This window comes from Acanthisitta chloris, unplaced genomic scaffold (assembly GCF_000695815.1).
Source record: "Acanthisitta chloris isolate BGI_N310 unplaced genomic scaffold, ASM69581v1 scaffold989, whole genome shotgun sequence".
NCBI classification, from domain to species: domain Eukaryota; kingdom Metazoa; phylum Chordata; class Aves; order Passeriformes; family Acanthisittidae; genus Acanthisitta; species Acanthisitta chloris.
Genome location: NW_008689567.1, coordinates 13,183 through 39,028, shown reverse-complemented (window position 1 = coordinate 39,028; position 25,846 = coordinate 13,183). Strand labels below are relative to the sequence as shown.

The 25,846-nt window shown below is 47.6% G+C and overlaps 1 protein-coding gene across 1 annotated transcript in view; it reads right to left on the bottom strand.

Moving 5' to 3' along the window:
• The window catches only part of PAPPA2 (pappalysin 2), a gene marked incomplete at its 5' end in the record, with an annotated part of 77,934 nt that overhangs the window by 38,914 nt on the left and 13,174 nt on the right, over positions 1 to 25,846 (bottom strand). Inside the window, 8 exons of the mRNA XM_009081441.1 lie at positions 2,638 to 2,831; positions 3,106 to 3,197; positions 4,155 to 4,283; positions 5,243 to 5,735; positions 7,124 to 7,245; positions 8,797 to 8,989; positions 9,690 to 9,983; positions 16,863 to 17,008. Coding sequence (XP_009079689.1) covers positions 2,638 to 2,831; positions 3,106 to 3,197; positions 4,155 to 4,283; positions 5,243 to 5,735; positions 7,124 to 7,245; positions 8,797 to 8,989; positions 9,690 to 9,983; positions 16,863 to 17,008 — 1,663 coding nt within the window. The remainder of the gene's footprint in view (positions 1 to 2,637; positions 2,832 to 3,105; positions 3,198 to 4,154; positions 4,284 to 5,242; positions 5,736 to 7,123; positions 7,246 to 8,796; positions 8,990 to 9,689; positions 9,984 to 16,862; positions 17,009 to 25,846) is intronic.

Here is a 25,846-nt window from a genome sequence, read left to right as displayed (position 1 = left end):
GGCAACTGTGCTAGGCAAATTGTCAACAAGAAGTTGTCTTTCCTAACCCAATATGTTACCAATCAGGCAAACTCTATTAAAAAAAAAAAGGAAAAAATAAAAGGCATATTTATTACTAGTCCATAAATAATTTTATGGGCGGAAAATAATAGCACTCCTAGAGAGAGCACGGAGAACCAGTAATGAAAGTCTTTAATATAAACATCCATAGAGGAAAAGAACTGACCACAAGCCCCAATAAAACTGGAACACTCTTTAACCCCTGGTGAGAAGTGGAAAGCAAGTTTTCATATAGGTAGGGCAGAGGGGGAGGATTGCTGCTTTCTCCCTAGCAGAGGAAGAAAGAAGGCACATTTGTCAGACTGAAGCCAGAAAGTAGGTTGTGAACACACAGACAAGGAAGAGAGGGGAAAATAAAAAAGGTTAAGGGAAGTTTTTTGGAGAGACAGAGGACATCAGAGCAATACCCAAGTTTGTTGACGCAGGTTTGATGATTTACCAAGTCATCTGAGCGTCTTGGGAAAGAGATCCTCTGTAGGGAACCTCAAATAAAGCAGGCAAGGTGCCCCTCAGACTGCAGAGGGAGCAGCATGCCAGAGCCCAGCTTTCCAGAAACACCAGGCAGCAGCCACGAAACCTCTAAACTGTGCCTGTGGTCAGAAAACCAAGGCTGTAAAAATCCTGTTGGCCTAACCCTCAACTCTCCTCTGTCCTTCTCCTCTGCCTGCCAGGACAGAGAGGTTTCACTCTCCCAAAGGCAGCCCCAGCCATGGGGGCAGCACCCAAACCCCACTGGACTGCAGGACAATCACCTTTGGCACAGAAGTGCCTCTTTGGTCTGGAGGTATCAGAAGGACCTGTGTGCCATAGCTGATTGCTGTGGGCTCAGCAGCACCCTGAGGTGCTCAGGACACCTCAGGATGACAGATTATATCCAGCTCCCCACTGCTAATCTTCACAGCCACGAGGGACAAAGGCAAGTAGGACTTCAAACACAGCCTGTGCCCACTCTTTGCGGGTGTTAAGGCACAGCTTGGCTGCAGGGGAGAGTCAGGAGCAAGTTGTTTCTCAGCCTTAAAGTATTTCTGTGGGATTTTGGTTTCATGCACAGTCCTTCTCCTGGAAATCTGCCCTAGGATGGGTTTGCTGTTCACACTGGGAATGGGGCAACTACACAAGAGCCAGACATAGGCATTTGGGATTTGCAAAGAGTTCAGGAGGATATGACACCCTGAGTATTTTTTAAGGTTTCTGTGGCTCCTGTAAGACAGAAAAGGATGGGTTTTGTCACCAAAGTGCTGGGTAAAAGATAAACAAATCCTCTGTGCCTGACCACACATCCTCACTTACCTTGAGCCAAACTCCCTCATTGCCCAAGGGCATCTTCTTATCTGGATCCTGAGCATTCTCTTGGCTGGGAGAACAGGGGAACCAAGCAGACTGTGAAAGGTCCTTTGGCACATCCTGAGGGTGGGATTTACATACCTGAATGGAGAGATTGATTTCAACCCAAAAAGTTGCAAGGATAGTAAGAGAAAAGCAGCACCAGCAAAACCTCAAGGAAGACTCAACAACCATTGAGAAGGATCTCACAGTGGTTCCTAGCATGAAGACAGTTAGGATGTGGTTTCCTAACTGACATCTCACTGCCCACATGTGCACAGGAGGACTTTGCCATTTTGGGGTGCTGCAAATATGCTGTCTAAGCACCCCATGGTGGCTGAGGGGCTGAGTACAAAATAATGAGCCAAGCTGTGAGCTGGGAGGTAAGACCACAGCATCCTGATTTTGGCTGGGCTCATGAGACACAAAGGTGTGATTCATTTGCTGGAATACCAGTCTTCAGGGCCTTTCAATGCCCTGTGGTATCCCAGACACACCCATAGGCCTGGCAGACAAAGCCTGGAAGACATGTGTCTCATTGTAGATGAGAAGACACCTGAGCCCAAGGCATCTCATTAGACAATTCAATCATGCTGCAGGTCTCAAGAAGATTGTTCCTTATATCAAGTCAGTAGAAACACATGTATAAAGGGCTAAATATGATCTCTTTACATATTTTTTTTTGCCCTTCTTCAGCTTGCTAGGAAAGAACATACACACCACGTTAACACTGATCAGGCGAAATCCCCTCCAGGCTCTGCTCCAAAGCCCATATGAAAGATGGGAATTCTCCCATTGATTTTTCCTTGGCTTCAGATCAGAGGGCTTGAGAGCAGCACAGATGCTGATGTGTGCGTGATTTCATCCTTTCAGGCCCTGACCTTATAAGGTATTAGACTTACAAGATTTTTTCTAAGCCAACAGTGGGACTAGTCACATGCCCCCAGTTGTGCATTTTGGCTGGTGGGACAGGAGTAGTCACTGTTTAGTGAACAGCATGGTCAGGGGAGGTGCTCCCTGCCTTGATGGAGCACCTCTCCATGAACTGCAGGTCCTGGGCTTAGGGACTGCTGAAAGAAGGGTGGGACAAATGCCCAGGTCTTCCACTGGTTCCCTGTGTGGGAATACAATAATCAGTGAACACTTCCAGAGCTGCTCTGAAGTTTTTGTTTGTGCCTCTGCACTCTTGCAGCAATGACTTCCCCAGCATGGACTTGGCTAGAAAGTCTTTTTTTTGACCATGCCTTCACTCACCTTCACAACAGGCTCTCCAGTGGCCAAGGAAGCAGGGCAGGACTTTGCATCCTGATGGGAGGTGTAGGCTTTCACTGCCCATAGGTCCACATATCCATCAGGAGTGTAGGGACCACAGTCCAGGACACTGCTTGTCTTCTCAAAAGGCTCACACACACCATCCCCATCGTGCACATAGCACAGGCTTGGTTCCCCTGCAAGGGCAACAGGGATGAGCTGTTTACAAACCAGGCTCCAGGGACACACATCTCCTGTCCCAAGAGGCATGCTGGCTGTTTAACCCCGGGTTTTCCCACCACAGGGGCCTGACAAGATCCATGGATCACTCCAGCTGCAAATCCAGGTTTTGTTGTGATAAGGTGCATCACCCTCTGCTCTAAGGAGCAGTGTGAGTAGTGTACAGTTTTGACTCCTCCCTCAGAAGGAATCAATCCATTTGAATCCCTGTCTTAATTCATTTGGACTCACCAACACAGTTGAAGCCTTTTTCCTTTTTACACTTCCTGGAACAGCCATCTCCATCCAGCAAGTCCCCATCATCACATTCCTCCTCCAGGCTCCTAAGAAAAGAACAGTCATATGTATTAACACCACCCTTGACTCAACACCCCTGTGCTTCTGCCCAGTCATGAGTGAGGACCCCATATCTTGGTTCCATTTCCACAGAAGCAGGGAGAAGAAGAAGAGCCATGTGTGGAATAAGGCAGAGAAAACACCTTGCCAGGGGATAAAAAGAGGTTGAAATCACAGCATATGGGAGAAGGTATAACTGTACTGTGACTTTCCTATAAGACCTGAGGCAAGAGCTGTGGGAGAATGGAGGATGTAGAAAATCAAGCACCAGGAATACTTGTTGCTGGAGAAAGCAATGTTGGAGAGGGCTGGAGGTTCTGAAATGAGGCTGGTGTTACAGTGGGAGCTAGAGAAGGGGAGGCAGGAGAAGGGAGAGAGTGAGAAGGTTCCATTCCCTTTCCTCACACTGCTAAGAAAACTTTTAAAAAGGACAGTGATTCTGAGCAGCCTGGAAGCTGAAGTCTGAAAAAGCTAAAACATGGAATTTTGGCAGAATTGTCCCCCAAGCAGAGTGGATGAAGCACTGGGGTGTCTCATTGTAGAAGTGATGAATCCCTCATTATTTGGGGTTTATATGCAGAGAGCAGACAGCTCTCTAAAGACACTGCACTGTGTGGGATTATCCTTATTGCAGAACCTACTTCTGCAGTGCCACCACCCTGTGCAAAACCTTATATTGCCCAGTTCCTTTGGGCCAGATGCTGCAACAGTTCACTGAGATGGGCTAGAATCCAAGCACTGCAGCCAAACACAAGGATCTCCATCTCCTGTGCTCACAGCATTTATCAAAACACAATCTCTACAGTCCAGTCTGCTGAAGGGATTCAGTGCAGCATCTTTAGCCAAGTACCCCTGGGTGAGAACCAACCCACTGCTTCCCTTTGGGGTGGGACAACCTGACAGCTTGAAGAACCTCAGCTGAAAGCTTGAGTCTCTCAACTTACATGGTCACCTTCCCATCCCCACAGTAGGGTGCTCCGTGGACATGGACAAGGGGTGGAGAAGCTTCTCCTGACATTGCTCCAGAGACCACCTGCACCTGGTAGTGGTACACCTGCCCAGGCAGAACTTCCCTGCAGGAACAGAAAGGACTTAAGGGAACAGCAACATCTGCAACAGGTTTTCTCACCACAACTATAGACATCATGTGTGTGTCCGTGCAGTATCACAGTCTGACATGTGCCTTCATACTCTGCCAGAGGCAGAGACTGTGGGAAGAAGGTCTCTGTCAGGTCATGCAGAGGGGCCTGCTGCTTATTTCACAAAGCTCTGAGCCAGAGAAGCAGCATTAGCTCAAGTAATCACTTTACTGATTGCATTGATGGGGAAAATATTTTTGGGTTTAATAAACTCTTTCTAGTTAGCCTAGGCTCATGGGCAAGGGTTGTGATAGCAACACAGTGGTGTTGAGTCTGCAACACATTTTCTCAATGGGACTGGATGTGGTAACTCCTGGAGAGGCAGGGAAAAAACACAAAACACAAGCAAAACCATCTAGGGATTCAAAAAGGCAGGACCTCAGGAGATCATCATAGTTTCATAGTATGTTAAAGAGTTGGAATGGAGCTTAGAGATCATCCAGCCCCAACCCCTGCCCTGGGCAGGGACACCTCCCACCAGAGCAGGTTGCTCAAGGCTCATCCAACCTGGCTGTGAACACTGCCAGGGTTGGGGCAGCCACAGCCTCCCTGGGCAACCTGGGACAGTGTCTCACCACCCTCACAGGGAAAACCTCTTCCTAATATCTAAATTTGCCCTCTTTCAATTTATCCCCATTACTCCTTGTCCTATCACTCCAGTTCTTAACCAAGAGTCCTCTCCAGCTTCCCTGTAGACCCTTCAGCTCAGTTGCTATGAGGTCTCCACACAACCTTCTCTTCTCCAGGCTGAACAGTCTGAACTTTCTCAGCCTGTCTTTATAGGGAAGGTGCTCCAGTCCCCTTACCAGCTTTGTGGTCCTCCTCTGGGAAGGTCCATCAAACCCATCCCAGCCACCCCCTTCAGCCTGAGATGGAGCAGCCTCATCACTCACGTGTCGATGAACTGGCGATGCACCTGCACTGGGGCAGCAGGAGACCCATTTGCAAACGGGGGGTCACGGAGGACTCGGTACTGGATCAGCTTGCAGGAGGAGCAGAGGGAGCTGTGGGGCATGGAGGTCAGCAGGGCTGTGTCTATCTCCATCCTCTCATCAAAGGTGTAGATTTTGACTCCGGACATCTTTTTAGGGATGTTGAGCTTCACGGTAAAGGGGACATCACAGAAGGTGTCCAGGGGGCCCAGATGGATGGACTCCCCCTGCTCTGTCAGGATTTCAATGTCAGACAGTGGCTTGGGAGAGCCCGTGGAGAGGTATGTGGTCCAGAGGGTGAGAGAATCAGGGTAGACAGGATGCAGGAAGCGCAGCTCCAGGATGCAGCCATCAGGCTGGGGACATGGGACAGTCATGTTCATGTGGTACAGATGGAGCTCTGGACTCCAGGCCTGCAGGCTGGGCTCACAGGGCTGATCCACATCGGGGGGTCCTGGGGAGAAGGGGCAAGGAAGAGGCTGGTGAGAACCAGTGGACAGCTGACCTCACAGGGGCAATCCTCCCTGTCTGTGCTATAACTCTACACCCATGCAGTTTTGCACCCATTACAAGCAAGTCCCAGAGCTGGTGGCATCTCTCCTAGAAAGCAATAAGCACCACTGGTGTCTCTCTCTCTCTCTTTCTCTGGATATATGCATATGTCTTGGCAGATCTGGTGTCTCACAGCTCTCTTAAAAAGGGACAATGGTATCCACACTGCAGCTGGAAGAAGTAACAAGCTCCAGGGACAGCCTGGGCACAGCTAGGGGACATGAAGCTTACTCTCTAGTCTCATGGGTGCAGAAAGTTTGCCAAGGGCATACAGATGCTCCAGGCAGAGCAGAGACTGAAGCTTTCCACAGACACGTGCTAGGACAGTCACAGGCAGGCAGGGACCAGGTCCAAAGCAAGTCAGGGAAGCAGCTCTGGAAGGCTGTTCTTCCACCAGGACCTCCAGGACAGTGTCCAGGCTAACCTCAGAACCCTAGCTTGCCTCCCCTGATGGTGGATTAGCACCCAGCAAGAGAAACGTAGTGTTGGGATTTCAGACTCAGAAAGCATCACTGGAATTTATCATCCTGTAGTAGAAATTAACCACTGGAAGCATTTCTTAGAGCCAAGCACCAGTTCAAAGCCTGCATCCATTTAATATAAGTCCAAAAGCTTCTAAAAACTATAAAACCTCTTTCTTTTTCACCAGAACAAGTATGCACTTATGGTCATGACCCCCTGTGGTTCAACAGCAGCACATGCACCACACACAGCTCATGGGACTATTTCACCAGGTCTTCTGCTTCCTCTGCTTTGCTCTTGGAGGAGCTGAGGCAGCATGAAAAAACCAATAGCTCCTACAGCAGCTGCATGACCCTGAAAGTCACCAGCATGCCATGCCCACAAGGTGGGTCTCTAAACCAACATCTGTGTCTCTGCACAAGAGAAGTTGTAAGACCCTGCAGTGGTTCACCTTGTCAGGGAGGAATGGCATCCAACCCAGACTGCCCAGGGCTCAGCACAGACTCAGTGGGACTCAGCACAGAGCTCCTCTTGCTCCCTTTGGACAAGCCTCCATCAAAGCCTGGGAGTGCTCCTGAGGTTTTGAATGATGTCCCAAGATCTATCTTTTCAGACTTTTATTTCAGTGAAATGTCCCTCCCTTTGACCAGTATCTCTCAACACCTTTCTGAACAACAGTTTGGGTTCATACTGGGATGTCAGTTGACTTGCCCTCGCAAAGGGAAGACAACTGATCCTCTGAAGGAAAAAGAGATTCTTTTTCTTGTCTCAACAAGATCTCACTTCTGCCTGGGGATTCACAGGCAGGGAAAGAAAGGATACAATTACCTTCTGCTTCTTCTGGGGTCCAATAGCCAGACGAGTCGCAGACCCGAGGGGAAGAGGCTTCATGCACATACTGACGGAAGGTGCCATCCTCTGCACAGCTGTCACAGAGTGTGTCCTGCTCCCTGCTGACAGAGGACAGACATTGGCATGTCAAATAATGACTGGTTAGTTCTCCATCCATGTTCGTCCAGGTGGGATCAGATGGGAAGTTGGAAAAACAAGGCTAAGCTCTCAAGAAGCCCCTGAGCATATCATCCTGCTTGACATAAGCTTCTTCAAAGATAGGGAAATAAAAGTGGCCATGGGACAGGCTGGATTTAATCCCTCCTCTTCTTCATGCTCTCTGGATAACCTTGGATGAACAACCTGTTCCCTACCCACCAGTCAAAGCTAACAGACCCCACACTTCCCAGAGCAATGCCTCTGGAACTGGGTGGGTCCTCTTGAGCCTGTCTCTGCTAAACCCAGAGTCAGATTTTGGCTTTCATCACTACTGTAATACACAACAGTGGCAATAATGTCAACTAAAGGGGGTCCTACTGTGCTCTCCAGGAAAGAAAAAGGCACTTCTCTATGATAAGGACCAACCTCAGCTCCTTTCATTGACCAGTTCACTATAAGGGATGCAGAACCCACACTATGGATCAGCTCCTGAGCATGTTGTGAGTGAGAACTTAGGATGGTTTCAAAGACCCAGTGCCTCTCTTCTAGAGACATGTTTTCCTGCTCCCAAATCACTTAATGCCTCACCAAAGCAGCTTGTTTGGATGACTTGAGGCCACCCAGGACTCAGAGCCTTTCATGCCTGGGGGTTGACAGGCATGTGCTCTTATTCTCCCTGAGAGAAAGGCCCATTGTGGAGAGCACCAGCCTTTGACTCTTTGAACAGTCAGCAAACATTGACCCAGGAGTGTCCCAGCTGCCCTCCAACAGCACTTTCCTTTTAATTACAAGAGACAGCTTTGTGAAGCAGCTTCAAAACAAGTTCAAGAGCTATAGCATGTGCTTATGGTCCCATAAGAAAAAAACCCACATGGTCTCACCACCTAAAACCTGGTGGAAACCAAAATGTTTTAGTAAGAGAGGCTGCTGAATAGAGGCACTGGTGGTTATCCAGGTCTTGGTGGATTCTCCCAAATATTGGGGAGAAGACAGACAGCCACCCAACCCTCATGGCCATACACTGCTCACCAGCCAAACAACTCTGCTTCCTTGGCATTGTTGCTCTGGCTTGAAAAATCTTCCTGACTTACCCCCAGTTAGCTGCGCTGTGAGTCTGTGACAGCGCTGGGAATGAAACCCAGCTCTTGTGGTTCGAGCTCCCTGCCTTAACCACAAGGCTGCATTTCCTCCTGGTAAATAGCTACTTTATACAATAAGTGCTAAATGAAGCTCGTTTTTCATTCCCTGATTGCACTCTGGGGTTTAAGACTTGGCATTGCCTCCCAAGGTTCTTTGGTTTTCCCTCCCGGCACCCTGACAGCAGAAAACTTGCAGGAGAGCCCAATCTGCCAGCAGGGCCATCACAGCAGCCTGGCTCTTCTGTCCAGGGCCTCTGCTGGAGATGACTAAGGGGGAAAGGGGATGGGGGGTCCACACCATAGAGGATCTCCTTGTCTGTTCCAGCAGGCTCCTGTGCAAACCCAAGCCCATTGTGACAGCAGATCCCTCACCTCTCATGAATGACACCACTGATGGGAGGCAGCCAATAGATGCTGAGGGAGTCCTGTGTCTGCCCCGTGACCATGGGAGGGATTGGGATGGGTGCTGGCTTCTTGCTGTGGCCCCAACGCTGGTACACCAGGTCCAGGTAGCAATGCATCCTGGCCACTTGGTTGGGGGTGAAGGTGTTGGTGCAGTCATCATCTGGGGGAAAAGAGAAACCAGGTTGAGGGTGGCAGGGATCAGCCAGTGGGGCATGGCAATACAGGCCATTCCTCATGGCCAAACTCTTTGGGGCACTTCTAGGGAGAAGGGGGAGGCACCGACGTGTGGTGGTGGCTCTCCTGCAGGGACTCTCTGGTGTCGTGTGTCCCCAAAGCCACAAGATGGCACTGCCTCAGCAGCTCCACGTCCCTGCACCTGCTCAGCACCAGCTCAGCCAGCTCCCACACCTGGGCAGTGCCACCGGCCCCAGGGCACTGGCAGTGGGTCCAGCACAGGGGGATGGAATTGCTCCTCAGGCTTTGGTCCTCCTGCGATGCCAGGAGGAACAACAGCCCTGTGTTGCATGGCTTTGGGAATCAAGATAAAAGGGTTCAGAAGGTGAATAACAATTATAAAAGTTGCTTCAGGACTGGAGAACAAAGGCACATCACCATGCAGACAAGAATGGCCTTGATGCATGACCTGCTGGCAGGGAAGGAAGGAGGGATAGAAACAGTCTGCAGCAAGAAAGGGGTTAAGAAGCTACTGCAAGTACAACCTGCCACATCCCAGTGTGCCTGGAGAGACCACATTGGTTAGGGAATGAGGGAAGGGCCAACTGATGGGGGTGGAAAGGAGGGAAACCCAAGCTTCAAAGGAAGGTGACCCCTTACAACTCCTAACAGTGATGCCTCATTACCTGTGTAACTCATGTAGTTGTTGAAGGGTGTCCCTGTGAAATGTGTCTGGCCACAGGTGTCATTGGTAGGGTCTGGATCCCGACAGAGTTTGCTCTTTGGGGTGGGGGCAGTGTCAGCACAGAGGTCTCCTGTCTCCATAGATGGAGTTGTCTCCCTGCAGGGATCGTCACAAGATTCCCTCTCACTCACTCCCTTAAAGACATGGTACAGTCCCAGGACGTGTCCCACTTCGTGGATCATGGTGTTGGTGTGGCCGTGCATACCATAGTAAGCAGGGTTGAGGACAACTCCACCTGGAATTGCAAGTACAAAAAACATCAGTCCAAAAAAGAGAGAGCAGGCAGCTGCTATTACTCACCTGTGCTAGGTCAAACTCCTCTCTTTGTTCTTCCAGGCCACAGATGAGGTACCAGATGGAGACCTAAAGATGAATATCCTCTTGTAGGATGGGAAGAGATTCCTTTGCCCTCTTAGACTGGAATGGGGTGGGTGGTTTTTCTTCCCCTTCTAATCACATTATTCACCCCCCGACACTTTCAGTCATTTCACCTCCCATTTCCTCTGTGTCTTTTTACATTTTTTAATTCAGTGTCTGCTTTGGATCACACTTGTAACTCCAAAGCAGGTTTGGAGCCATGGCACCAAACTGAGCCATGCTGAGACTTTACAGGGATCACCTTTAGAACCAGAGGACAGAAGTCTTTCCTTAGGCTAGACAGGTGGCTAAGGCATGTCAGCTCTCATGGCAGGTGAGAACAAAGAGGTGCTAAGCAAAGTCCTGACACACTTGGCTGTGCTGAATAGAATCCACCTTCAGCAGTAGTCCATATGGAGATTCAAATGCACTGTCTCTGGGCCCTGCTGAGAAATCACCCATGATCTATTGCTTCAACCTCCAAACCAGGTCCTGAAGAGTAAACTAAAACTCTCATGAGGTGCTGTTGCAATACACTAAGTATCTTCCACAAACCTGACCCAAATTCAGTGTATTTTAGAGCAGGGTTTCCCAAAACACAGCTTCTGAAGATCTCTTCCTCCCCTTCAGAGGGGTTTGCATGTGGGAAAGGTGCACCAAACGAACCAGGCAAGATTTCCCTCACCCATCACAGACCTATTCCTCTTCACTGGGGCACCCCAACCCATCTCAAGGGGAACAAAGGGGCAGATCATCTCCAAGCCAGTTTAGTGCAGGTTCAACACAAAGATGTTGGAGCAGATGTTGGGCACAAAGTCCCCCCAGAAACCACCCAAAGTTGCCACCTCCTATTGACAGCAACAGCAGGGAGCTGGGCAGGACCTATACTGATCCTGCCCTAAACTTCCCTGTGGCTGCAGGACAAGTTGCTTTTCCTCTCCTGCAGACCTGTCTGTGATGGGAGGAGCAAGAATCAAGGACACTGAGAAAAGCCAGGTGGAACAGAGCCTTCCCTTTGCTCCCTGCCAGCATCTCCAGCTCTTGACCTGGGATGCACACCCTGTACCACATCTGCTGGGAAATTCTCCACAGAAGATACTCAGGAACAGAAAAAAATTTACTTCTCTGGCCTTGTTTTATTTGCCTCCTTTTATTTCTTTATTTTGTCCAGATTAAAATCTCTTTGGAATCTCTGCATTTTTCTCCCTGCTTTGAGGCTTTTCACTGGCCATTTCCTCTTCTTATTTTCATGCTTTGCTCCATCCACTTTTCCTTGCAGTGGAGGAGCAAGGGCTGGGGAGTAGCAGCAAGACAAAGGGGCTAAAATCAGCCCCCAGTATGTGCCCAGGCTGACTCCAGGCAACACCTCCATGGCATGGGAGACTGTTTTTACACAACTACTTTTAACCCAGACAGCTTGGATGGCAGTGTGGTGAATACTTGGCTCCAGCACAGCTTGCTCCCTCCTTTGCAGGGCCCTGGAGGATTTACTGTGCCAGCTACCTCACGGCAGAGCCTCTGCTACTGCATCTCTGCTGATGATTGCTGCCCCTGCCAGCAAAGTTAGAGCTGGCAGGGGGCCACGGTGTGATCCTGTCTCCAGCCACAGAGACTGCTTGAAATCTGCTCCTGGATCAGCTCCGTGCACTACCGAACTACCTCATGTCCTCGAGTACAGGGTATTCCTTCCAGGAGAGGGTTTTCTTCAGACCACAGTGTCCCTGGCAGGACACCAGCAGCTCTGAGTCCTCTGGGGGAGCCATGCTGGGTGAACACTGATTTTGGGGCTGGAAAGGGACCTTCCAAGATGCCCTGAGCAATTCTCTCGAGCCCTTGCAACAGGGTTGCAAGAGAATGAAGAAATAAGGGTGGCATCTTCTATGGAGCATCCTGCGTGTGTGGCCCATGGAAGGGCTTGAGAGACACCACTGACCTGTCAAGTGGCACCATTTCTTAGCCAAAAATTCATGTTTATTGCTCTTCCTTCCCACAGTGTGGATGTTCTGCCCAGGGCTTGAGGCAAAGGATGGGTCACAAAGTAGCTGCGTTCCCTTTCTCCCTAGTTGTAAGACAACAGAGCAGAGGACTTTGCATCCCCTAAGTCAGCTCTTGACCCTTTAGTCGCCTGGAGATGGGCCATGAGAAGGTACAGAGGTTAAAAAATTCTTTTGAGACTTTCATGTTGTGTCCTGTCAACTCTTTCTGGAAGACATCCCCCTCTCAATTTCCACCCTGGTAAATGCTATAGATAGCAAAGGGCATCCCATTGATGGAGAACCCAGTGGGCACATAAAAAAAAAGCTGCTGCTTCTCATTTTAATCAAAACAGGGCAGAGAGAAGAGAGAATAGAAAGAAAAGGCATCTCTGCAGCCAAACCCAAGGCTAAGCAAGGCAGGGGGCTGCCTGCCCAAAGGTCTGAAAGGAGGAATGCACACACAGAAAGAAAATAGTGGTCATAAACAACTAAATGAGATGTGAAAACCCTGCACACATCCTGCAGCAGTAACCACAGGGAAAGGGGCTGAGCACCAGGGGCATGGCAGGGCCTGTGACCAAGCAGTTCTCCTCCCAGCAGAAACCCAAAGCTCTTCCCATGTGGTGGAATAAATGGGATTCTGGTACAGGGAGGGAGAAAACTGTCACAGGGGAGGGATGCCAAGCCTGGGATACCCTGTCCCTCCCCTCATCTCTGCTGGCTTCCCCTATCCCATTCCTCCCCCACACTCCACAAGGACAATCATATTTTTAGTACTTTTTTTTAACATCTAATTAGACGGCAGGATTAAAAACAGCATGGGAACTCTGCCTTCCCTCCAGAACATCCCTATCCCTTCATTCCTTGTCCCCACAGCTCCCTAATGACTTGGGAGAACTCCCAGGAAGTTCTATTTCCCCTCCACAGGATCCTGGCTGTGAAGGCAAGATGTGTAAATGTTCATAACATCCCAACAGGACCAGCATCCCCTCTCACTCCTGTGCAGATCAGGCCTTCCTTCTCACCTCTGCCTCCTCCTGCCCTGGGAGATGGGATAAATTGGGCTTTAAGTGCCTGACAACCAGCCCAAGGAGGCTCCCCAGGTCAGCATCTACACAACCAAACTAAAAACTTCAATGTCATACCCCTGGGACATCAGGGGGGCCCAGCACTCCAAGGCAAGTGAACCAGAGACTTCTTTGGACTTGCTCACCCAACCAAGTCCAGGCAGCTGGAAAGTTTCAGGTCTGTCCTCACAACACCCTGTCTCTCCAAACCAAGGCCAAACCTCCAGCAACAAGAGGCACCCAAGTCCACCAGTACAGTGCTGAGGAACCCACTTCTGCCTCACTCACACACCCCTGGAAATTCCCACTCCCAGGATGTATTCTGCTTCTAGCCAAGATCAATGGCAGTGCTGAAGGACTCTGGTCCAAGCCAGCCCCCAAGAAAGCCAACCTGTTCCTGGGTCAGGGCTGTTCCAGAGGACATTCTCAAGCAACCATGGGACCTTTAAACAAACAGCAAACCACAAAGCTGAACCTGCCAGTCTTCCCCAAACACTGAGTCACAGCAATTAATGGAACAAACGCATGACAGTTAGTCAGACAGGAAGATGGCCATTGCCTAAGGTACCTTTGATGGAAGGGCTTGGCCCTCCTTCAGGATCCACTGACCTCTGCCAGATATATGAGCTGGCCTCAGCTTATATAACTGCAGAAAGTATTTATAACATCAAATGTTCACAATTCCCTTGCCTTTCGACCATGTTTATGCAGTTCACATGCAGCTCCACATGAAGATGAAAGCATCTGCATTATTACATTGTTTGGGTTTTTGAACAAGGCTTTCCAGCATGGAAACCTAAGGGTGTTTTTTTTTTTTTTAAAGGAAGTTCTTTGATTCCTTCTGTTTTGTAGTTAAAAAGATTTACTTCTAAGTTCTCAGAAAACTCATTCCAGACTCCGAGAACTTGAGAGAAACTCACTGTGATTGTGGTGGAAAGACTGAGACACACAGTATGGTCAGAGGGAGTGGTGCAAACAGACCTGAGACCTACCTCTGCTGCTATCTGGCTGCAACTTGATTCTGTCTAGGAGCTCCACAGCAGCTGAAATAGTGTCTGTAGAAGTGTCATAGATCAGTTCACCCCCTTCAGGTCATTTATTATCTCTTATGCTTCAATGAAAGTAGTTGCTGTGAGCTGGTATTGTTGGTAAGCCATCCCTAAAGCTCCAGAAAGGCTGCCTGAAAATCAAATTTACTCAGAAAAATAACCTGGAGGAGAGCAATAGAACTGCAAGTCATAAGCATAGGAATGGACACAACTTCTGGTAGACCTAAAAACAGCATAGGTGAAGAGAAGAGGGTAAAAACAGAGTTCACTGAAGACTTCCAGAAGGTGAAAGTACTAATAGGAAAATGAAAAAGACACTCAAAAGTCATGAAAGAATGTTTTCTAAGGATCTCAAAGTCCAGATGGCAGATTAAACAACTTCTAGAGAACAACTGATGGAGAACAGCTTGGAAGCAGTAAGTTTAGTGATCTTTGGGGTGAGGCAAAGTGTTTAAATAGAGGAAGGGAAGACAGTTGGAGAGGAAATTGTCTCATGGTGCTTCTCTTGAAAATATCTAAGAAAGTCCAGTTCAGAGAAACAAACAGAGCAAAATCTGACCAAGACTCTCTGAAGCCAAGAGGCAGTTTAGCTTCTTGGAGAAGTCAAGTCAAACTCAAGGAAACAATTTGATTTATGAAGAGAACCAGTGTTTAAATAGAGGAAGGGAAGACAGTTGGAGAGGAAATTGTCTCATGGTGCTTCTCTTGAAAATATCTAAGAAAGTCCAGTTCAGAGAAACAAACAGAGCAAAATCTGACCAAGACTCTCTGAAGCCAAGAGGCAGTTTAGCTTCTTGGAGAAGTCAAGTCAAACTCAAGGAAACAATTTGATTTATGAAGAGAACCAAGGCAGGGTCTGTATTGGGAAAAATCAGCATGGCATTTTAAGGTCAGGATAGACAGGAGATTAGTAAGATCCAGTAAAAGGGAAGGAGTGTGTCTCTTGTGTCTAGACCTGTCTTCACCCCTGGCCACTGTTAGATCCTTAAAGCTCAGGAATTTTTCCTCAAACTGCCATTCATTCCTCACAAGGTTTTCCTTACTTTTCCTCACCCCTTTACTTTCACATATACTCAGATTCTCCAGTAATCTCTTGTGAGAGTTTTTGTCAACAGCCATATATTCATGTCCTCCTCAGCCCTAAGTTTCTACTGTACTGGACAATAATATACATTGTGCATGGTACAAAACACATGGTGATGTGGTGGAGCTCACTGTTTACGGAGAACAGAGTGCGCCGCCCGCCCTCCTGAGCTCATTAAATCTAAAACCAAGGACAGCCTTGAACCAAAGTCTTTGGTCCTTGCCAGAGCCTCAAAGAAGTTCAGATCCAGCTTCATACTTCACAGCTCTGGCACCAGAGCCAAGACAACACCCCTTTGCTCCTGAACCTCCGCACTAAAACCGTGATCCAACATTTCCAGATGGTGGCACCTCTTGTGGCCCTGGCTGGACACAAGCTCTGAGACTGGAGCTAAATTCAAGCTCTTGGTGAGCCCAGTGACCCCAATTACCCCTCTGTACAACCCCTTGCGAGCCATTGGGAGGGGCCTGTAGAGAATGTGTGTGGCTGAAGCACTTGCTGTAGTCAGATGATTGTCAGGCTGAGCCTTGGAAGTGATTTCTGGAAGCCGAAAGAATAAATTTCATGGAGATTTGCCTTCCTCAACAAGCAACTGTAGCAATATGCTATTGAAAAAACAGCCCTGAAACTCATTGAGGGAAGGAAACTGGCAAAAAGCAACTTTAAAACAGGTCTTTAACAGCAGTGTAAAACTTTTAAGGGCTGAACATCACGCACTTGTAAAAGCAGAAGGTCTAGGTCTGCTGTGCAGGTGTCAGAAGTAATTATTTCCAGTTACTTATTGAGAAACACTTTAGACATTTTGACTGCAAAGTGCAAAGTGGCTTTGCCAGAAAACCCTGACATTGAGGAGGTGGAGGAAGAGACAGGAAAAAGAAACAGCAGAAATAGCACAAAACACACAACACAACCACATTCTAGGGAAGAAGTGGCTGTTTTAGCTGTTTTGTTACCTATGAGGACTGATGACCTTAAGGGTCTGCCTTGAATTCACTGAAGCCAAGGAGAACCTTGGCTCCAGCAGGTAGCCAGCCAAGTTATAAAAACATGGCAAAATTTGATAGTTATCCTCACACTTGCAGCTGGATTCAGAAGTGGCCAGCACTGGCTGCCTGGTCAACCCTGGAGTCGCTCGAACCTGGAGTCTCAGCCCTGAAAACACCAAACTGGTTTGTTTGTTTGTCATTACATGCTGCAAAGTGAAGTTCACTTCCAGCATCCTAGAAGATAGACCTGAAAGGTCCCAGAGAAGCCAAAAGTGAGTCTGAACTGATGGTGAAGCTGCAGTTCTATCCAAGTTCTCTGTCCCGCTGCTTCACTGCCTTCACTATTAAAAGTTTCTCGTAACAACCTGGAAGTCCCTTGCCAATGTGTAATCCCACCACCTTATCCACATGGACACAGGGAACAGGTGTCTCCTTTCCTTACAGCAGCAGCTATTGGTACACCCAAACCCTGTTACCATGACCTTCTTACAAAACATCCTCAATGCTGAGCTGTATCACATCCACCTCTTTTTGCCAAGTCAATGAAGAGAGAGGAAAATCCACAATCCTGAGACCCCATGAGTGGATAACTCACCCAGGTGACTAAGGGCCTCTTTATCCCATGGCCAAGTGGCAGCACCAGCCAATTCTTCCCTCACTGAACTGGCAAAGTAAACATTGAGGAAGTGGGTGCTGTTCAGCTGCAGTGCCTCCTTCAGCTCCTTCACGCTCATGTATGCCCTGCGAAGACAAAGGAGAAGAGTTAGCAAAAACTCCAACAGAACAAAGAGGAAAAGAAGGAATCACCCATAGATAACCCACAAAGGCTGCAGCAGACCTGGAGACCCCACCCTCAACTCTCTGAAACCAACAGCTTTTGGTAAAGCATGGCAAAATTCAGCATTTCCACAGGATGTCCCATGACCTACTAATTCTGCTCTGTAAGGTGCAAGTTTTGCTAATGAAGGGTCTGGGTGGGAGGCAGTCATGCCAATCTGAAGAAGTTTTGCTTGTTACTGTAACTTTGTTGACAAGTTCTACTCTTAGAGAAGGTTTTTCAACCACAGAGATAGAAGAGACCCCAGAGAATAGGATAAAAGGGGACAAAACAGGAGGAGAAAATATGAGAGAAGGAAGGAAATGGAGAGGTTGGTCCTGCTAGGGGAGAGAGAAGGGGTTTGGCATTGGAAAAGCAGAATTTGAGGTGGTGGGGGTGAGTTTCCCTCAAAGTGTGAGAGGAGAGAAAAGAATCCAGAGCTCCAACTGCTGCCAACAAGTGTTCATCCCTGACCCAGAGTAGGTCAGGAATGGACATCAAACCTTATTCTTGGGAGCAGAGGTGGTTTGCCAGCTAGGGCCAAGAAGTCTCTTCTCTAGTCTATCTGGAGAAGCTCATGGCCTTCCACACTATTCCAGAGGTGGCAGTGCATGGCAAGAACAAGGGTGTCCCTGCAGTGCACAGGCACATCACACATCAAGAAACATGCTACCTCACCCCCATCCCTGTATATTGCACAAGGAAGAGCATAAACAAAAGGTATTCCAGAATTTGCTCAAAAAACTCTCTTCTGCTAAAAATTAACCTTGAAGGTATTCCAGAATTTGCTCAAAAAACTGTCTTCTGCTCAAAATTAACCTTAGTGAAGAGTCTGCCTATGTCTCCCCAGCACTCCCCAACAGCAGGATCCTCTTCACATCAATCTGTCCCTCTGCACTTGATCTGAATCCTCTCTGAGAGGATGTCTGGGATGTCTGCAGGAACCAGCAGGAGAACACAGGGTCTTCCAAAATAAGCTTAATGGGGAGAGCAGGTCATGTCTGGAGTCAGAGCTGTCAAAGGACATGCTTAGTGGGGCAAACCTCATGACAACACTTCTGGCTGTCTCTTCTCCCATGTCCATCTTCAGAGCTGGGAATGAAGAGTAGCAGAAGCAGAAAAATATTAGAACGGGGATATCCAAGACATCCATTTCCAAAGGACAAGGGAAGGAAATGGGCTGGGAGAGGTGGGTAGGCAATAGGCATTGCAGCAAAGCAGTAACACCCATGGGTGTCCATGAAGTGATCCTCACTACTTGGCATCTCTCTTAGCACTTGGGGGAAAATAAACCCCAGCAGTCAGGAAAATTTATGTTTTACTCTTTCCTCTGTGACTGTTTCTGCACAGGTCCAAAGTCTGTATCACATTCAGTAGGACACCAACAGTCCTAGCATTGGTCTTTAGGGACTTCATGTCCTCAGGTATGCAAAACAATCAGGATCTAACCTAACAAGAATAATTCCAATGACAGCAGCAGTGGAATTATAGAGTCTTGGGCTGTGCTGCAAATGCCAGGTGCTCTCTTAAATGGACTTCTATGATCCTTGTGGGTCCCTTCCATCTAAGGATATTCTATGATTCTGTGTTTTATGATTCTATAAATCAAGTACGACCATTTCCACCAGCTGTGCCACTAACCTGAGACAGGATTAGGACAGGTGCAGACATTGTCTCTACCTTTCTATGACTCATCTCTAAGTCTTCAAAAAACCTGAAGACCTTGACCCACAGTTGGTGAAGCCATTCATTTAAGAGATTCTAAGCAGAGAATAAAAACAACTCATGGAAAGGCTTCAAATACATCACTGTGGGATGATGATGGAAATGCACCATTGTGGAAATATGTCATAAGAATGACTAAACCTGCAGCATAAGGCCAACAGCAACATTAAGGTGGTGGAAAGCATTTCATTTATTCCCATGCTTCCAGGAGCAATTGGCATCTTTGAGCTGCATGGAGAGATTATGAAGGGAGTATGATCATTTCTTTACACTGGACTAGCCATGAAGGCACAGCAACTTTATTTGAACAAACAGCTTCTGCAGAAGTAGTGACCATTAGTGCATTCCTCACTGCATTGGATGACAGAAGGAAGAATAAGGTTGAGCACAGGCTAAGGAGAAAAAGACATGTTCTCCTCTGAGATGTGAAGTGAGAAAGGAAACCAATTTGATGTGCAAATATGCTGTTTGAAATGGCAAAATCCCTAGTAGAGTTATTATACCAACAGGCTTGTTTAGAAAGAAAGAGGTTGCTACAGCAAATTGAAGAGAAGGAGGAAAAAGTGAAAAAAATAGAGGATTCCAGAAATAAGCTAGAGCAGGATGGCATGTGGAACAGAGCCGGATAAACCCAAGGGCCACTTCCCCAGATCTCAAAGAGCAGAGACTTTCAGAAGTCATAGCTGATTTGGAAGGTGTCGGATAATCAGGATCTGTTGGCTGCCTATCCCAAACCAGTCAGCCCCAAAAAGACCATCCAGGGCTGGAGGCATCTCACCCACCTTCCCATCAGCTCTGAAACTTCACTTACTTTAGAAAAATCTTGGCTGGACTATGTGGCGAGCTGAGATGACCAGCTTGTCTTCACCAGGCCCTGAGATCTCCCACCACAAAGCAGCATTCCCAGAACACTTTCCCCAGCCACATCAGCTTGTGGAGAGAAAACTCTCCCAACCGGAAAGGACAAATTAGGAGAACATGATCTCTTCTCTGTGATGTCTCGCCTGAGCATCCCAGACACGCGCCACGCTGACGCCATCCCTTCAACCCAACCAAGACGGGAGCAGGCCGGGAGGAATAGATAGGGAGAAGAATAAACAAACCTGAAGGACATATTTGTGGCATGACTCGGAAGGAAGAGAAGCAAAAATTTTATAGAAATAGAGCCTAAGGAGGGAGAAGGGGGAGAGAAAGTCTCCTTCACTCATCAGAGCTGCTCGGGGGATACAGGCTTAAAAATAACATCGATTCCTGACCTATGATATCTCGGAAAAATAGCCCCAAACCCTTCCAGGCTGTCCAAATTCCAGGAGCAGACGTCAGCCCTATTCAGAGGGATATCCCTGCTGCCCCTCTTCTGGAGACATGATGTTTTTCTGGCTGTCGCCTGCCATTCCCTTGACATTAGCAACATTTTTTGTCAAGCTTTAATTATAAATAACTGTAATTTCCTCCATTGAGAGATTTGGATGGTTCAGGGATGTGTCAGGGTTAGAAGGAGCAGTTCCAGCATGGAGATGATGCTCAGATGAGTTGGATGGACAAGGAGAAGAAAGGACCTCAATTTCACCCACTATGGCATGGAAAGCACAAATATCCTGACGATGTCCCCAACGATGAGAGCAAGACAAAAACAATTCTAGAATGGGCAACTCCAATTCTCCTCAATCCACATTTTCCACTGGCATCCTTAGGTTAGACAAGGAGCATGCAACTGGCGTCTGTGCCTCTTGCTTACTGCCAAGGTTATGCTCTCCCTCTTCCTCAGCCCTTCTGTGATTCTCCCTGGGGAGAAGGCAGAGCAGCCTCTGGTCTCCACAAACAGCCTAAATGACAGCCCTGTCCTCTGCTCCCCAAATAGTTTTCCAATGCCTACAAGCCTGAAGCATTCCAAACTAGATGGTATTTAGAGCAGGGTGGTACTTCAAGCCAACATGGAAACACAAGGAAGGACAGAAGGTTACATGATGGTACAGCTATCGGCTGAGGAGCAAAAACCAAACCAACCCCAAAGAATGGGACAGAGGATAGAAGACAGATGAAAAAGGGACATCAGGTTTGACAGATTCAAAGCAAAGCTTTTTTCAAGAGCATCCAAATCTCATGGGAGAGCATGATGTTACAACCTTGACCTGGGGAGCATTTGTGGAGTTTGAAAGAGTTACATGCAACAGGGGAGAGAGCTGGGGAGCATTTGTGGAGTTTGAAAGAAGAGTTACATGCAACAGGAGAGACAGGGTTATGGACTGCCATTATTAGATGTGAGTATGGGCATGAACACCATCTGAAATGATGATATTTGAAGGATCACGTCCACATATGATAGTTTCCCTCATGACATGTGATATCACTGGCTTAAAGTTCTGCTGAGTGACACTATCTGATGACCTGACCTAAGACAGGCTTTGGCACCACACTGCATCCTGGTTTACTTGTATGGCTCATAACAACGTGCTGTCACAGTGTGACTCTTCTTGCTATTGAAAAAAAGGAAACGAAGAAGTCCATCAGCTTCACCACAGAACAGCAAAATCAGAGACTCAGCTGCAGATGGAGAGATCTTCACAGGTCATTCTGATCTCACTGTTCAAAACAGGTTGCATTAAATCAGGTTGTTCAAGGTCATGTCCAGCTGGAGCCTGAACAGCTACAAGGACAGAGGTTTCTCAACCTCTCTGGGCAACCTATTATAGTATTTAACCATCCTCATGTTAAAAACTTTTCTAATGTCTAATCTAAATTTCTCACATTCCCAGTTGTGTCCATTGTTTCCCATCCTCTGTCTTCATAGAGTCCCACTCCATCTTCTCTGTATCATCCCATCATATCAAAGGGGAAAGTCATCAAGCAACTATAACTTCGCATGGAAAACTATTAGTGCACTGGACCTTACCTTATATTAAGGTCTAAAGACCCAAAGCTTCCTTTCTGAGCAGCTGAAAAATCACACTCCATCCACAATCCCAGACCTCCCTGGAGAACACTCATATCCCTTTCTCATGCTTTTCCTGGGCACTTTTACCCTAACCCATGGGGGAGACAACAGCTTCCTAATCACAGTTCTAAGTCAGGCTCTGGGCTGTCATGGTCAAAGTAGATGACATATCCTGGAAAGACAGAGCTGTTGCACCTTTTCCAGCAGCAACAGGACCACTGCTGGTGCACAGGTTGGAGAGCAAGAAGGATCTGCTGCTCTGTGGGGCAGCAGAATGCATAATGAAGCTGCAACACAAGCCTGATATGGTTTAAGGTAGGAGAAGAAGAGCAAGAGTGGCAGATTTTAGCAATACCCATGTCATAACAGGAAGCCTTGAGGCCACAAAGTTGCCATTGCCACCAAGAGGCAAAAGATGGCACCTCCAAATGGAAAGCGAGGCCAGTGTGTACCCCCATGCAGGACCATAAATCAAACTGAATTCTCTGGGTACTGCAAAGGATGCAGTGTGTAATGCCACAGGAATTCCACTGCAATTCAAAAATAGGAGTATTTTCCCTGTAGACATTTTTAGAGGGGATGTGGGAGTGGGGTTGGGTGGAAGCTGTCCAAGTGCCCTCCATGGACAACTGGAAAATACTTGAGAGCCAGCCAGCTCCAGCTAACCATACAGCCTAATGAAGTCACAGGGGATTCCTGGCTCTGCTTTCATGTCTTTCAATCACCGCAAGGAAATTCCTCTTCCTACTCTCCCCAAGCAGAGAGGCTCCCTTTTCCCCCAAACCTCTGCTTGACAAATGAGGAATCCCTCAGACTTCCCAGAAAGGAGCACCAGCCTGCCAATGACATTTTCAGGGAGCAGATATCACATTTCTTCAAGGTTGCAAAGGGTTAAAGCAATATGCAGCAACATGGCTTCTGAGGCAGAGCTACAACTCAATCCATGAAGACAGGTGTTGAAACAAGTGACATGAACAATTCTCCATCTCATCAGTGAAGAGAGATGTTCCTCCAGACCGTGAGCCAAAGCGAACACCTTCCGATTCGCTCCACCAAAGGGCTCCCCTCCATGGTGACCCTCTAGCAGGGGGTCTAAAAAGATAATCCTCCAGACCTGGGCTCTCTGCTTGCATAAATGAGTCTTTCTTGCTAGAATTTGTGAAGTCTCATCCCTGTTCCCATCACATGAATTCCCAGGTGATGCTCAGCCTTGTCTTGGGCAGAGAAAGCCACCACCACAACATAGACATGGTACCACCTTGGCACAATACACTTGATCTGCCTCCAGATGAAGCTGAGGGTGGTTCTTGTAACTGCAGCTGCCTCACACTCCAGGTTTACCTGCCCTGAAACCTCTGGCATTAATGCAGCTGAGGGGGGATGTTGTATTTTTAAGTCTCTCTGTACTTACTAAGACTACTTGCATCTCCATGACCACGGTCTAGGAGCTCTGACTCCAGTCCAGCACTATGCTGGTATGCCACAAACATCGTTGCCAGCATCATGACAACTTGACAAGGCAGCAACATCCAAATGACTCTCATCTGGACAGGCTTTGGTAACACAGCCAGATACAAAACACATGCAAGATGTGAAGGGAAGGCTGAGAAACAGCCAGACATTCCCCTGGGATCACGGGAAGCACAACACTGCTGGAATAATACCCTCTATAGTGCTCAGGAGTCTTTCATCAGCTTCACTGGGTGTTGGGATCCAGCCAAAGAGCATTTGAGTCCACAAGGGATGAGGGCATCACACAGTTCTTGGACAAGCCTGGAAAATCCCACCTCTGAGGCACTGACAGCACGTGTAGAACAGCAGCCTAGGAAGCAGCCATCACTGACAGCACCGTTTAAATTTTGCATGAGTGGCTGAGTATCAAGAGGTCAAAGAGGGCAACAGGGCAAAACAGGATCCCTCAGCATAAGGAGGTTCCCTTATGCATGAGCAATTCCTGTTGGATTCAGAGTTAACCCTCAATCTCCATGCAGGAAGTGGATTTGGCTTTGGGACTGAACCAGTAGCAGATGCTGCAGGGTCAGAGAGCTGCACTGGCCGAGCTGCAGACAGGATCAAAAGACACATCATGGTTCAAGGCTGTGATCCTTCTGTATAGATTTACTGGGGAAAGGGAGCAAGAAGGCTGCAGATCACTAGCACACAGCAGGCAAACTCCCAGTTACATCAGAGGGTAGTACGCAACTTCTTGAGGTCAGATTTGGGAAAGAAAGACAATAACACTAGTGTTAGACCAGAAACCCTGCAGGGCATTTTGCCCTGAGATAGGCTGAAGAATATGTGCTGCTAACAATGGCATGGCCCAGATATTCCTGGAAGTGTTGGCTAAAAAGTTATTCACTAAATCATCACTGAATCAGCCAAAGGCAATGCTATTTTAGACCTGGTTTTGGTAAGCAGTGTAGAAATTATGGAAGAGTGGATGAGAGAAAGAAAACTTGGCCTGAACTTATAATGAGTTGGTTCAGAGCAGCTTAAATGGAGGGATGAATACAGGTCTTGAATGAAGAATTGCAAACCAAACTGACCAGCAGACATTGCTGTGTCCAAGATGCCAGGGAGAACGGGGTGAGATGGGAATTCCCTGAAATCAAGCTGAATCCAGTGCAAATAAAGAGCAAAAAGACCATTTTAGAAACATAAAGGGCAAAAGAAGGAAGAAGCAGATCTGCTGGGCAGGGAAGGTGGAGCTGAAACTCAGCTTAATTGAGATGCATCCCTTGACAAAATAACAGTATGGTCTCCACCTTCATTCAAGGTTAAACACATTGGAGTGGGAGCAGAGATCAAGATTAAGGGAAAAAAGAAAAAAGAAGTAGCAGCAGTTGTTTGGGGGCTGAAGTGCCATTTGGACAGGGTGGGAGGGAAAATGAACCACTAGGGAGGTAGTGAATCCCAACTCTGAAAGTGTGGGATTTAGGGATAGGGAACAGGGGGCAAAAACTGAGAGGGAAGAGTGCAGAAATAGAAACATCCATAGATAAAGAAAACTCAGTGATTATAAGACATTTGCTGGGGAAATACCACCCTGGATCCAGAAGGACTGACCACAGGGCACATGACTGGAGAACAGCTGATATGATACATGCAGTGATGTCTACAGGGGTGAATAAAAATCACAGCCAGACAAGCTGATCTGGTTGTCCTCTCTCTGACAGACCTTAAATCTACCTGCATATTGCAGCAGATTTTCAGGTATAAAGTTCTCCATGTAATAACATGGAGGAATAACTTTCACCCTCCTGCCTCATCTTTCAAAAAATATAATGGAAATGCTTAACCACAGGTCCTGCTGCAGATGTGACCACCTGAAGGGAGTGGAAGACATGCAATGCCTTCTCTAGGCAAACTCTAAACACACTGCCAAGGATGCCAAATTTTTAACCAGCCACCTGCACTGAGAGATCCCAAACCCTGCAGCTGTGAATGCAGGCAAAGGCACATTGCACTTGCAGGCCTTTCTCTTGGGAATCACAGAATCATCATAGAGTCAGAACACCAGTTTGGAAGGGACCTCAAAGATCATCCGGTCCAACCTTCTTTGGCAAAAGCAGTCTAGACAAGATAACCCAGCAGCCTGTCCAGCTGAATCTTAGAAGCATCCAATGCTGGGGAATCCACCACTTCCCTGGGGAGATTATCTCAATGGCTGCATGTTATTGTGAAAAATTTTACCCTTTCTTGTAGTTTTTGATGTCTGTGGCCAACTTCAATTCGAGCTGAGCTTTTTTTTTTTTGCTTTTCTAACTGCATCTCTGCATACCCTGGCAATGCCCTTGTAATTCTCAACAGGTATTTTCTCACTTTTCCCATCTCTGGTATGCTTCCCTTGTGGATTTGAGCAGACTCAGATCATCATGTTAAGCCAAGGAGTTCTCTTTCTCCACCTGGTTCCTTTCCCTTTAAAGTATATGAACTGGTTTTGTGCTTCTAGAAGAGTATTGAAAAAACTCCCAGCACTCACTAGCCACTTTATACTCCATGGAAGCAAATCCCTCCCAAATGAGCTCTGAGCAAGCTGAAATTCACTCCTCTAAAATCTAAATCCTTTGTCTTAGTACTAACCACCAGTTTCTCAGCAGGA